The sequence below is a fragment of the Poecilia reticulata genome, linkage group LG17 (genome assembly GCF_000633615.1).
Source record: "Poecilia reticulata strain Guanapo linkage group LG17, Guppy_female_1.0+MT, whole genome shotgun sequence".
NCBI lineage: Eukaryota > Metazoa > Chordata > Actinopteri > Cyprinodontiformes > Poeciliidae > Poecilia > Poecilia reticulata.
The window spans coordinates 24,822,250-24,837,085 of NC_024347.1; the positions used below are offsets into that span (position 1 = coordinate 24,822,250).

The 14,836-nt window shown below is 36.1% G+C and overlaps 1 protein-coding gene across 4 annotated transcripts in view; it reads left to right on the top strand.

Moving 5' to 3' along the window:
• The window catches only part of LOC103479799 (RNA-binding Raly-like protein), a 65,576-nt gene that overhangs the window by 25,065 nt on the left and 25,675 nt on the right, over positions 1 to 14,836 (top strand). For 3 of the 4 annotated variants that reach the window (XM_008434457.2, XM_008434459.2, XM_017310039.1), the window contains exon 2: positions 3,720 to 3,997. In XM_008434457.2, the coding sequence (XP_008432679.1) occupies positions 3,742 to 3,997 (256 nt within the window). In that variant the 5' untranslated portion in view covers positions 3,720 to 3,741. The remainder of the gene's footprint in view (positions 1 to 3,719; positions 3,998 to 14,836) is intronic. The other variant, XM_008434458.2, reaches the window with a different exon arrangement.

Here is a 14,836-nt window from a genome sequence, read left to right on the forward strand (position 1 = left end):
ATGGCCAGTAGTTGATAGTGTATGTCATGATGCATTGGTGTCCACTTCAGTGGTCTGTGTGCATTTATAACATAAAAATCCACAAGAAGCGCAAAAAAAAGGCTTTTAGATAGCTGTCCACTGTAGTGACCACTATGCATGAAAGGGTTAAAAACCCACTGGTTTCACAACATCATAGGAGCTTCTCTTGTGAAAAACAGCATGTCTGGTTGTACAGAAGCCTCATTATAAAAGTGTCCTCATACTCACAGCCAAACAAAAACACAAAGGCGACGACCAACAGGGAATTCCAAGAAGCGACTATCCTCGGAGTTTCTGCTTTCATCTTCATGTTCCACATTCCTGTGGTGACACTCGACRATTGTCCCAGGAGGCCCGAGGCATGACGAGAGGAGAGGGTCCAGTCCTCAGAAGACTGCTGATGTGCCAAACCGACTGCTTCAGGATTCATATAAGATGCTAHGTCCAGTCCTTTTTCATCTCTAACCCCTCGGATCCAAACACTCGGTCAGGAACCTTTAGTGTCACACAGTGTGTCAACATGAAACTAACAACATAAGACGGGAATATTCTATCCTGATGCTACACCAGAGATCATGTGTCTCTGGTGAAAGAAAAAAAAAAATCTTCAAAAGTAGTTTTTCAACTCAACAACGATGTTCATTTCTGGAAATTAGAATATCATTAACAAGTTAATTCATGACAGTAATTTAATTCAAAAAGTGAAACTTTTATATTATATAGATTCATATTTGAAATGTATTACAGAGCAATGATTTGACTTGTTAATTTCTGTTAGATCTGACGATCACAGGTTAAGGTGAGTGAAAGGCAAAAATCCTGTTTTTAGCAATAGCAGTCTATTTTCTCCATAGTCCAGGTAAAACATTTATGATGTTTCTATTTCAGAAGGATGTGAAATAGACTGTTTAGTAGCACAGTTTTTCTTTCCCCTCAACTTTACAYTTCTGCTGCTTTCATCCAGCCCACTGTGAACGTCAAAGTTTCCTGAACGGTGAGCTTTCGGTGGTTCATTCTCCTTGTCACTCAGCTGTCTTCTCTATGATTGTTTTAGACGACGATYATGTAACTTTTCTGTTTTCAACGTCATAACAATCTCTGTATCATGAGTTTATCATGTTTCACTTTTTGAAATAAATTACTGAAATAAACTTTTGAATGATATTCYTWTTTGTTGAGTTTTACTTGTATTTTGTAATGGTGCTTTTGGACATTTTTTTGTTATTTGATGGAACAATTTTTGTTTTTTCATAAGGTGTCCTGTATTTACAGTCTTCAGAGTAGCTCAGTTTTATTTCCTTAAAACTGAGGAAATAGTTCTAAGCTATTTCCTCGGTTTATATCATCATCATCATCATCATCATCATTGGTTTTAATGATCGATTTGTCACTAGATATATTGATATATTACAGATATATCTATAACCAAATTGCAGATCATTAAAATATAATAGAAAGCAATTAAAGTCACTTCATTACCTGACAATGGAACAATAAACACAAGAATTTCTCCAATTAATGTGAATTCTGCTTCATCCTTCTGAAATAGAAACATCATAAATGTTTTACCTGGACTATGGAGAAAACAGACTGTTATTGCTAAAAGCAGGATTTTTGCAAGGAGAGCATGTATCATCATCATGCTCTCCTTGTTAAGTTTATATTTGTCCAGTAGGTCAAAAGTGGACTGGCTGCATTGAAACAGCTTAAAGCCTTACACTATCTAACTTTCTTCTGCATCTGGAAATAATCTATTTTATAATCCAAGTAATCAAAATGTCTAAATATTAAAGAACCGACCATTACATTAGCTTTTTGTTAAATATTTTGTTATATTTCTCAAGATTTTAGGCAGATAAAAAAAATCTGTTTGGGTAACAGCATGAGCAGGTTAAGGTCGACAACCACAGTAAGCAGTTTATTCTTTTACATGAGTTTTTTTCTGAATCTGAAAGGACGTAAAAATGAACACTGGAAAGCAAAGAGGACTCAGAAAGAATGAAAATAAGTGGGCACATTGTTGTGATGTCGGTGTGCTGAGCTATTTTCAAACACGTGAACACAGTTCACATGCACAGAAAGGCTCATCAGACCCACACGTCTGAATCACAGTTGCCTCCATGTCAGAGTTCCCCCTCACCTCCCGCCGACAGCAAACTGTCGCCTTCTGCACAGGCATGAGCACAGTTACATGAAAAAAAGAAGAAGAAAAAAAAACTGGCGGCACAAGCTGCAAAACGGCTCAGATGCTGAGCAATGTGCTTTGTTACTGAGATATTTCACAAAACAAATCACTTACTACATTGTCCAACACACTTCATTGTCACCCCTGGCAACAGTTGCTGCTGGTCAGCTCTAAAAGTGTTGCTTTGGCCATCTAACGCAATTAAAGTAATAGAGTATGTTGTCTCTTCTTAGCTCTATCAGTGCCACGTAACTAGGTGAAAGGTCATGTGTTTCTGCCWGCACATGTGAAGGGAGACGTTTCTCTCAACCTTCTGTTAAAGGAATCAGAGTAATACCTCACACAGATATAACTAATTTATTATGTATATATTTAGATTATCTGCTACTTMAACCACAAATGATGTGTGCTACATAATGGTCGTTCCTGTTGAATAAGGTGTTATATTGCCCCATTAGATTGATATTGCCATATCAGGTTGATTGTTTCTGATTACAATTTATAAGCCTAATACTACCAAGCGAACATTAAGAGCTGAAAAACCTTTTGGATGAGAAGCGAAAAGACTTCAAGATACAAGAGAAGTCCAGTTGCCTTCCTCWATCACTCCCAAGGTCATTCCTGCACATTTATGTTGGGTTTTTTTGGGGTTTTTTGTCTAAGGGAGACAAACAACATTACGAAGCACTTTTTAACAAAAGCACCACTGCAGCAAAAATATATCAAATAAATCCAAATGAATTTGTATTTATTAATGTATTTCAGGCGTAGCAGGWTTGAGTAGCTTGGACTTTTTCTTGTTTATCTGGATATGRAAATATTAAGTRCTTTGCCAATGGCTAAAATAGAGGCATAAGATTAGCGACAAATCGATCATTAAAATCAGTTCAATTAAATCTGGCTTTTCAGTTTATTGATCTGAAAGATGAGGTATAATCCCTCACAAGAAGGCTATATTTTTRTTTTATTTGATGCACCTGAAGAGGCCAAGTGTTTTTCTTTTCTATGCCTGTATATCAAAGCCTTACAGTACTTACTAAGCTGGTCACAACAAACAATAGATTAATTAATCACATGACAAATAATCAAGACTGATCATTTCCAGTTGCATTATTGTGTTTTTTTTCCTTYTCTCTTTCTTTCTACCAAAGAAAGAAAAAATTTGKCTCCACTTTTTGAAATACAATTTTGTTGACAGACTTCAGTATCCATCTTATTTGTTGTTTTGGTTATTTTGCTAATTTATCTTAGATATCTAAAATGTCTTCTTGTTCTAGCATTAAAACKTAACATTTATTCATCTCTGAGAGGGCGTACTTGCATTATTGTGYCATTACCATTACATTACTTGTCTCAAGACAACAATATTAACCCTAACTTCAGAGATGATTTCTCATGCAGCAAAGTTAGTTATGGTGACAGGTCTAGTAGTTATTACAGTGTTTACATCCTGGTCTTTCTGAACCTGATCTCTGCTGTGTCTCTAAGCGGCCCGCTCACATGTATCTCCCAGCAGGCAGAGCTCCAGGACTAGGATGACTGGGAAGACCCAGACCAGCAACGTGACCAACAAGAATGACCCACGCTCCCTCAACTCCCGCGTCTTCATCGGCAACCTCAACACGGCCGTCGTCACCAAGGCCGACATCGAGGCCATCTTCGCTAAATACGGGAAGATAGTRGGGTGCTCCGTTCACAAAGGTTACGCCTTCGTTCAGTACGCCAGCGAGAGGAACGCCCGGGCGGCTGTGGCCGGGGAGAACAGCAGAGTCATCGCTGGACAGTCTCTAGGTAAGAAAATAYCTGTTTCAGTTTGTGATATGGAGAATCTAAGAGCTGCCATATAGTGTGAGAAAACAAAAAACTGCTTTATGTACTGCTTATGTCAACTTGCTGATTGATGATTCAACATGAGATCAAAAAACTACCCGCAGTTTAAACTAATATTCTTTAGAAAGGGAAACAAAAAAACGTAGTAGGCCAGGGGCTCAATTGTTCGAGGTGCACCAAATATTTTTCTTTCCTTTTTTTACACATCGGGTGAGTTTTATTAATATTTATGGATATTTATGGATATAAACAAGTTATAATACATCTTTTGGAGAACATCAAGGAGATACTTGCCAGGGGACACATTAAACCTTAGGAAAAAAAAAAAATCCAAAATCCATACAAGTATATATATATGTATAAAAAAATTACATAATTTTTTGTAATATATATATATATATATATATTGGTGAACAGGGTACTGGCTCCAGCCCAGGGGCCCACATCCTTCTAAGTCCGGCCCTTATAATTTTACTTGGTTTTTGTTCACTTCAGTTTGTATTAGTACTTTATTCTAGCTATCTTGTCTCAGATAAAACATTTTGCATTAAATATATGTATGTACATATATGAATATATAAAAATATTTGAAAATAATACTGCATGGCATTACATGTTACTAGTAATTTAATCTTTTGTTGTTAGTGACAACTGAAATAACAGGATGAATAACATCTACTGCTTCTATGTCACAAATAACCATGCCCTTATAACTAAACATATATCTCTAATTAAAAAAGGGATTTCAAACAGTACGACATTCTTTACATGTCCTTGTGAGAGCATCTTTTTCAATAGCTTTGTTCAAAACTTTATTGCAGATAACAAATCAAATTTTATACAAAAGCAATAAAATGTGAGTTTAAATAAAAGTGAGGCAAGAGTCATAAAACTGGGGTCAATACAAATAAGAAAAGTAAATTTCATAAATCCGTAAAAAAAATAAACTTTAAAGTCGAAGATTCAGTTCATATTCTGCCAGTATGAGATCTTCAAGCTTCATTATTGAAACCCCCAAACCCAGAACGACAAACAAATGCTCCRGTTGGAGTTTTAATATTTTGATCTGGCTCATACTGTTTATGGTAAAAATAAAGTCAGCGGTATATTTGCTTGGCAATATTAAATTGGACAGTTAAATCTTAGAAACCATTCCATAAAATTGGACGTATTTACTGTGGAGGTGTGAAATCCTTAAAGGTAAAAGCAACACATAAAAGCGAGGAGATGAAAAGAAAGTGAGGGAGCGAGGGCATTCACAGCATAATCCATATGGGAGTTTGGTAGATCCCTGTAAAGCTTTCCCATATTACTTATTGATTTGTTCACAGCGTCATCCATGGAAAATAAAAGTCTTTGCTGCTTCCTCTTTAAAAATTAAAAAAAGCGCCGCTGGGTCACTTCTGTAACCTCACTTTGCMCAGTTTCATGCTGGTTTTTCTGTGATATTGCATATCATGCTAACACTGCACACAGACGTATTAATAATAAAAACAGTATTTAACTGACAGCTACCTTTAGCATCATATGGCATTAAATTTCAACCTCTTTAAAAAAATTGTTGACTAAAATTCATTGAAACTATCACCCAACTGAGTTTTAGTGCTATTCTCTGCTTAAAACCCAGTAATGACTAATTATGACAAACTTCAGAATCGCAGATTCAACCACTAACTTTGCTAAATTTAATTTCTTGTTTAAAGAATAGAGTTGCTGAGGTTCAAACCCAGCATCAGAATRTGGTGCTAGTAGAAATTAAGTGGCTTTAAATGTTGCATGTCTGTGGATGTCAGATGTTTCAGAAACTTATAATCTGTGGAGGTTTTAAACCAAATCGTTTTCTCAGTTTTACAGTTATTGGATAAAAGAAACATTTACCCAGTGAGCTGCAGCTGTGTGGACAAAAATGCGTAGTTGGTGTCAGGGATCAGCTGAGAATCTGCAGACTAGTTTGAGATGACAGAAAGAAAAACAGTTGCTAACGTAACCATTTATACAAACAGGCTGTGGTTTWTACAATCTGTTAAAATGTTAAACCTACCGGGAAATGACAAGCGTATGAAGTAAAACGWCACAGCAGTGAGCCAATTATAAAATTCACAGACTAACCATAACTGGTTAAAATCTGATGAGAACAGATGGACTCGCCCTGCTGCTGGTTTGATTGTTTTGAATTTAAAGTGCAACATTCATATGGTATTATGAGAATTTCTCATAAAAACAATCAAACATGGATCCATTCTGCCTGGTATTATCGCCCCAGGCTTMGGGGAATGTTTGTTTGGTTTGCTTTGGGCCTCTTAGTGCCAATTGAATGTTGTTTATATGCCACAGACTGACTGACTATTGTTGCTGACCACTTCCAACTCTTTATGAACACAGCGTACCCTTTCTCTAATGGCTGCTTCCAGCAGGATGCTGCACCGTGTCACAAACCTTAAATCACTTCAGGCTGGTTTCCTKAGCATAACAATGAGATCACGGTACTCCGGTAATCTGCTAGATCTCAGTCCAGCTGAGCACTTTGGGACGACTTGGAACAGGAGATTTGCATCGTGGGTGTGCAGCTGATAAATCTGYAGCAACTGTGTAACAATACCAAATCAATAATGTGCAGYTTACCTAATAAAGGGGCCAGTGARTGTTTATGGAGTTAAGTACAAAATTATTCATGCCCCTGGAAGATATAGATTTTGTATTTTACTAACTTGTTTCTCCCGACTATAAGCAGCATTAAAGGGAGAGTATTTGACTTTTTTTTTTTAGCTTTTCTCATGTCGTAATGTTATTTCCTCATCTAAAACACACCTGGAGTGCTGCTTTGATAACTCCCTCCTCCCTCTATGATACCCTCTCTTCCAGTCTAGCAACAGCATGTAGTAAATACCTAATCTGCTCAATTCAAACCATTTGTTAGTCCAACACTCTTAATGGTGGTAGATGCATTATTGTGATGACATGTTGAAGGTGTCGGAAAGCTTCTTGAAGAGACAGAGGTCAAATTTTCAAGTCAAATTTCTCTTAAGTCATATTTGATATATCTAACATTTTAAACACAACTGAAGGCAACTTTGATTATGCTGTAAGATCATACTAGAAAATACGTAATACCACAATATGTGGAGATWAGGRTAATGATAAGGTGGCTTTCCAACCKGTAATGTATGTTAAGAATTTGAAGAACATTTTAAGAAATTAAATAATTAAAATGATGCATTAACTGAATTATCATAGTCAACAGCTGGTACTTTTACTATCTGAAGAAGTCCACTATGAAAACGACCTGCAGCCTTTCAACCTAATGATATTTYTTATTTTTTTGTATTTGAAAAATTTTGGGTCTTTTTCTTGTCAATTTAATATTRTGGCACATGAATGAAAACTGATTTTTATCCATTTTAAGCCKTGTTTSCTGCAACACATGTGAAATGCATTACAGTGACATTGCATAACCCTTTCCTCATCCTTATGTTGCATTTACTACTAATAGTAAGAGGTTTTCTAAGTCAGGTGGAAGATTTCTGACATTTCATCAGGCTGRCTTCCTGTCGGTTTTACRAACAAATGAAGCTTTTCAAATGAGTGGCTCCGGGTCTCCAGGTCTTGATTAAGCAGCATCAAACTATTTATTCAAATAAGTGCAGTACATGACACAAACTTTGGCTTGACAGGAACGATATGCCATTTAGCAARGCTTTTTTGCCAACACTCTTTAGTCTGGGGCTGGAGCCAGCAAGTGATTCACTAAGCATAGCATAAATAATGGCAGGAAGTAGCGTGTTCAGTGAAGGTGGTTTAAAAATATGTCTGCTGTTGCTGGTTTTAAGGCCGCTAATGGAAATGTTGTGTCTATGAACTGTTTCGGTTTCTTAAAAGGGGCAGCWGTGGGGTTAGCAGGGAAACAGATGTGCCTAAAGGGATTCAGTTTGTCTTACAGCTATGAGCAAAAAGAGGATCGCTGTCTTCGCTTCTCTGTTTGTAAAACCTGAATAAGATATAATGTATTAATTAGTGAGCATTTAAAGGTAATGGTTTTATAAATAAAACAGAGTCTGGCTAATAGTTTCCCTCTGTGTTTTAGGCTAYACTAAGCAACAGTTTCTTGCAGATGTATTCCTGCCCAACAGGCTTTTTYATATTTTGTCACATTGCAACCACAAATAGTGAGTATGGCACAACTAMAAACCTACAAAGACATTATTATCCATCTGAATTGATGCTGCAGAGTGAGATCGTTATTCAGGGAAGCAGTCAAAAGTCCTACAGAAGCTCTGGAGGAGCTGCAGAAATTCACAGCTTAGGTGGGAGAAACTGTTGACAGGAAAACTATTAATACTCCACTTTACAAATCATGTCTTTTTTGAAGAGTAAATGGTTGCACTGGATTTTAGTTTGGAGTATCGGGTTAAAGAGTGATGCATGCCACACCTTTTAGATTTGTGTTACTTTTCTTCCACGTCATAATTAATTCTTGGTCTTTAGAGTTCCTGTTATCAGTTTGCCACAAGCTACCTAAATGACACAGTGCATATTTCAGTTTAAGATTGGATTTAAAACAAATATTAATGAATTATTCACTTACAACAAGCCTCTATATTTTGCTGCAAAGTCACTTGTATGTTAGTTTTGTCTCATTTCAAGTGTACTAAGAGATTTGAATCTAGACCAAAAATACTTTGTAAGATTTTGTGCTTTTGTAGTGTAGTCTTATAAATCTCAAATTAATTTGAGGTTTATGGTGGCGATGTGAGAAAACGTGAAACTTCTTGAGGTATGAATACTCATACTGCGAGGTTCTGTAACTGGTGGAAGCATGTAAGGGTGGACCCAAATAAGGAGTCCACTGCACCAAATGACGGTAAGAAAAARTTAGACTGACTTTATTATGACTCACATTCTGTGTTCCTACCACTAATTTGAATGCAGAATTGTCAMTTTTCCGTTTTCTAGAAGCGTTTTTGCATTTTCCGTCAGAGCTGAAACCATTTCAATCTGCAAGACGTCCACAGGGTACCTCTAAAGATAAGGACAGAGAAGTTGTCTGGTGATGGTGACAAATGATCCCCCTTGCAGCAAATGAGTCCCAAGCGTTTAGAAAATCAATCAAGTTTACGATGGCGATCTGAGAAGTGGCCCACGTCTGCCTCGCTGTTTCAAAACTAGTGAAGCCTGATCCAAACTGAGGAATCTGATCGACCTCCCTTAATGGATGGCCACGAAGTTCACACAGAGTCAGGGTGCCTAGTGTCTTATATTTAGAGTTTTTACTGAAACTTCATTTTCATTCATCCRAGAAGTGTGATTCTCATAGGAGCTGAGTCATAAAACATCCAAAATAAAATACTGATTTTATATATATACCTCTAAAGATTTCATTTTGAACATTATTTATACCATTCTCAATGATCAATGRTAAAATCTTCATTGGTATTACAGCAGTGAAACCTGTTACCTGTAACAGCTGAAAAGCTTTTTGCAGCTTTTCTCTGGTATTTGATCATTTATCTTTAATGATGAACTTCTAGTCTGGAAGTCCTCATTGACATCACATTAATCTTTAGCTCCCTTGAAAGCATCTCTTATTGAATTCAAGTCTGGACTTTTGAACATTAATATACTCCAAGTTACTTCTGGTCCTTAAACAAGCAGACTAAAGTTGTGCAAATTATAATTACACAATGCTGGAGGTTCAGTTTGACAGAAATCTTACACATAAAGCCAGGACTATGATGTACTTCAGTTAGAATGGCCTAGTCAAAGTGCATGCCTGAATGAAATTGAAAATCTGACCAGATGTGAACATTCGTGTCCTCAATCTGCTTTGACTGAGCTGAAGCTGTTTTTGCAAAAACACAAAACATTTTGTCTAGTTTCTTGTGCAAATATCTTAATACTCTTGAAATAACTTTCCTGCAAGATTTAGGAGCTTATTATAAGTAAATAATTCCTTAATATTTATGAAATGTACTTATTCACTTATAACTAGATATTTTTCCATGTTATGACATAATCTGCCAGTGGAACTAGAGTTATTTCATCAATATTAAGGGATTTTTGACATAAAAAAAGCTATGTCTTCCTATAAAGAAACTTGTAAGTTCATTTTGTCTTGCTGCATTTGCACTAAGATATTTGCACAGAAAACTAGATTAAACACTTGGTAGGATATTGTGTTTTTTTTTTCAATTTAAGGTAAAAGGTTAGTAGATGCAACTGAAAATACTTGTTACTTACATCATACAGTAATTATTAGATCATGCTAAACCTGTGTAGCAGCTTAATGTGATAGTTTTCTGGCTGCTACTTCTATCATGTCTCATAAATGCAGCCAGCTGAAGTTCTGCTCCAGAGGAAATAAATATTTCAGTAATATATAATGAGAGTGAAGCTATAAAATGACCCCTGAAAGAAAATGTGTAGCCTCCTCAGGCTTTCACTTAATGAGTTGCAAGAAAAACTAGTCGCAGATAAATAATCACTCTAATGTCAGCATAAATTCACATGCCCAGTCTGCATGCACTTAAAGAGCCCCAACCTGATTGTTACACATGCTGGCAAAGCCATATGTCCTCAGAACAAAGCTTCGCTTGTATTTGTCCAGAGAAAAATGAAAATATAGCAAATGATCCAACAGATTTTGGGTGAGCAAATGTTTTCTTGTAGCAGTCAAAGACAAATAGTCCTTTGCTTAACGTGGCACGGTGCATCCACAGTGTCCTTGTAAACACACAGACACAAACACTCACAATAAATCCAGCATATTAACAATGCACCGTAAGTGCCAGAGGTATATTGCACGTGCCTGCAGTAATGCCTCCCTGTGCTCTGGAAATGATCTCTTCTGCTTTTATTCTGCTGCCTCAGTGAAATTTAACCCTCCTCGCCTTATCTTTTATACATGAACTTGATATCTGATTAGGCTCCAGCGGCGCTCGCAACCTGCACCCTATGAGATTCCTTGATATTTTCTTCAGGACTTTTAAATTACACCCAGCGAGCAGCGGCGGGGTGTGGCTGCTTGATGGCCTGACATGTGACAGGAAGGTCAAACCTGTGACGCCCTGAACGCGCTCGGCCCTCCGAGGTTCCTATGCGCCCCGCGCTTGAGTGGATTTAAAAACTAAAAGACTCTGAAGCTTCAACGATGTCTTTACACACTTTAATTTTTCCGGAAATGACTGGATTGCAATGACTTGGGTAAAAAAAAGAAGCATTCACTGACGGTGATGGTGGCTGTTCTCACCCAGCAGCTACTTAACTCCCTGATGCAGCGTTCCTCCATCTTGTTYCTCCTTCTGCAGCTAYAGGCTGGACATTGATGTATCAGTATTACCACACTAATGTTTTTATAATCAAGCATCTGTTTGATTTGATCTGCTTTAGAGTTAGCTCGTGTCAGAGATGGTGTCATCTCTTTGGTAGTGTGTGAGCGCCACTCGGTGGTTAAGATACGTACTGCACATCATCCTGGAAAAAGTTTTGTTTATAACAGAGGAGGGCAACTTTAAAAACTCTCCATAATAAGACCATAGGCAGGGCAGGTTGCTATTGAATTGGATATATATATATATATGTAAACAAAGCAAATTTTAACCTCAAATTAAAATCATCCTGGAATATAGTGTAAAAATGCCAAGTTTTTAATGTGATAAAATAAGAGCATGATAAATAACCTCAGTGTTTTTATGTATATAATTTAACATTTATCATGCACAATCCACCCAAAAAGAAATTATTATTTTTTAAATTGAATACATTAAAAAGGCCTAATAACCCCAGTAAATATGTCGACACAGAAAGTAATACAGTATTAAAGAACACTTTGGTTTATTATCAGCATTCAATGCTGCAGTCTATCAGCATCCCAGTTCTTGACTTGTTCTCCAAGTCTTTATCGTGAGGACATCTCATCTCAGATTTGGGTCTAAGTCATTCCAAAACGTACTTTTTCTCATATGAAGTCATGCTTTTGTTGATTTTGATTCATAGTGCGCTTGAAAAAAGAAATGTCTTTCCATCTTCAGCTTTCTGACAGAAAAGTAAAGGGTTTAAAGTTGAAACAGTTAACATTTAAAACTGTCTAAATCAGATTCTCCATTATCTATTGTACATGTAAATCTAAGAGGGTAAAACTGGATCAAAGTGTAAATAAAACAAAAATATTAAGTCTAATGCAACCAGTTTAAGCTAAAKCAAAGGTGTAAAAAGTTAAGAAAGGATTCATCATTATTTAATTTTTTACATCATAAAAACATAGCATGAYAAGAAGAATGCACACATTTCTGAGTTTCACTCGGTTTGTACTAAACTAAAAAAAAACATATTTCTATATATCTTATTCTTTCATTTACTTTTGAAATTCTTTTTTCAATAATTTGTATTATAATTTGTTCTAAAAAATTTCCTTTTCATTGTCTCTSTATTTTTCGGWCTTTTTGGAGAATCTTGATTCCAGAGATACAAAACAAACAAAAAAAATTATTTGTGACCTCAATGCAATTCACTAAGAGTTAAATARATACTTTGAATATGAATGCTGTTTTTGTAAAGTTTTGTTGATAAAATAGCATAACAAATGCACTTAAGAAAATCCTTAATAGTTTTTTTAGAAGYTGAAGAAGATTTTAACTATTAAAAGTAAAAAATATGTTCATATCTTTTTTTATTGGACTTCTTTACAGTGATTTTTTTTTCTCTTTTAAAATCGGAAAATACTTTMATKCGATTTTATTTATGTCCGCAGCACTGACCTGTTTGGAGTCAAAACAAGAAAACAAATTTAACAGAATTTTGTTTTCATAAAATTTCCAAAGCAAAAACAAAACAACTGAACCTCGATTTATATTACTTTTCCTGCCTTGTCCATTTTCACAAATCTTATGGTAAAAATAAGATTTTATTGGTGGATCTTTTTGCTTGCTGCGTGTATGAACACTAGAGGGAGCTATAGGCACACACCAGTGTGACTAGACCTTTCGAACCCAATCAACTTTGAAAATTCATGGATCACWGCATGAGAAGTGACCTTACTTTTTCCCAAAGAGGTTTAAATAATGCGTAATAACAGACAAGCTTCCAAATACACGATTTTAAAATAAACCCTGACTAAATATGAGGAAGAGTTGCAGATTTCTCATTTAATTTCTGCGTGTGTGAAAGAACCTTCACTTTCGGTGACATTTGCAKTTGATCCAAGAGGCTGGCCTTGACGCCATGTGTTTGTCACATTCAGCTTTCATTCTCTTTCAGCTTCTCTTCTTTTGTGTTTGGAAGAAAAAATATGCCGGTGGACTTTTGAAAACATTAGACAGAAACACAGCAACTGTAACCTCCATGTCACCGTAATTAGATGTCACAATTAGAAGACTCCATCTTCCACCRAGTCCAAACACCGCAGCAGCTGGAATGGCTTTGCCTCTTTGTTAATGTGTCTCTTCAGTCCAAAGCCAATCATCTTTAAAAAAAAATTGCATATACAAGGACTGTGGCTAGAGAGATGAACTGCCTGATGATTTGAGAATATTGCTGGCTTAAAGGTCATGAATAAAAGGATTTTCTGAGTTGAACCTTGAATACTGAATAGCTCATCTTTGTACAAAGCTCGTGATTTTATGGGTTGCATTTGAAGCGTAACAAGTCCGCATCCAATTAAATGCATAAAAAGCTCCATATGCTTCTCCTTCACTTTTCCTGTATTTTTTCCCCCCACTTTTATTTCCTTTCATTAAATTTTTTTTTAAATGCCAACAAGAGAAACAAAYGCATGTTTACTGCAGAAGAGATCTCTACTATGTATTCATTTATTCCTTTTCTGTGCGTGTTTGTTGCTTTCTATCATCAAACCATCACTCTGATGAAGTGCTGCAGAGAGCAAAACATTTCATCCTTCATAAAGAATTACATTGCTCCTGAAATAATGAAGCGATCTGTGCATAAAGGCAGAGCGAAAACGGCTTTTTAAAAAGCACTAACCGCAAAGAAAATATCAGCATTTCATGTAAATGTCTGAATAAATAAAATTATTCATGCCAGAATGCATGTACCGTATTTTCCGCACTATAAGGCGCACTTTCAATGAACTGCCTATTTTAAAACTTTTTTCATATATAAGGCGCACAGCATTATAAGGCGCATAGAATAGACGCTACAGTTAGGGTTGAATTGAACCTATACGGGAYGCGATTTGTTCGGTACTCTACAAAAATGAATGTATAATAATAAAGAAATGGTCCCCGAGTACGTTATATAGTAGTCTACCCAGTCATTGTTTCACTCACGGTGTTGGTGTTGCGATCATAGACATAATATAAGAGTAGACGCCTCATGGACCGCTTTCCCCTATTGTCGCTGACGCGATTTAGGGCGGCCATCTTGGAGCGGTACACCACTCCACTCAGCTTATGTGCTCAGCAGGCACAATGACGTATCAGCGCATTTAATCGATCATAACACGCTTTTTTGTTACTGGAAACCCTATTCAAACATCTATCAAAGCTACATTTATAAGCAATTGTATTATTTAAGCATGTTTTTAATACATGGTTCAGCATATTTAAATATGCTTAGAGGCTATAGCAATAGAATAGGAATGGAATATTCTGATATTGATGTATGATGAGCATATTACAAAGCACAGCCGTTCATAATTTAATAAATTATTTAGTAACATCAATACATATTTATATAACTATACAAACACAAAAAAATAATGATTAATAATGACACAAATAAATAATGATTAATACTGAATAATATATATTGGATACATGTTTAAATTGTAAAGAAGTGGTCCCCGAGTAC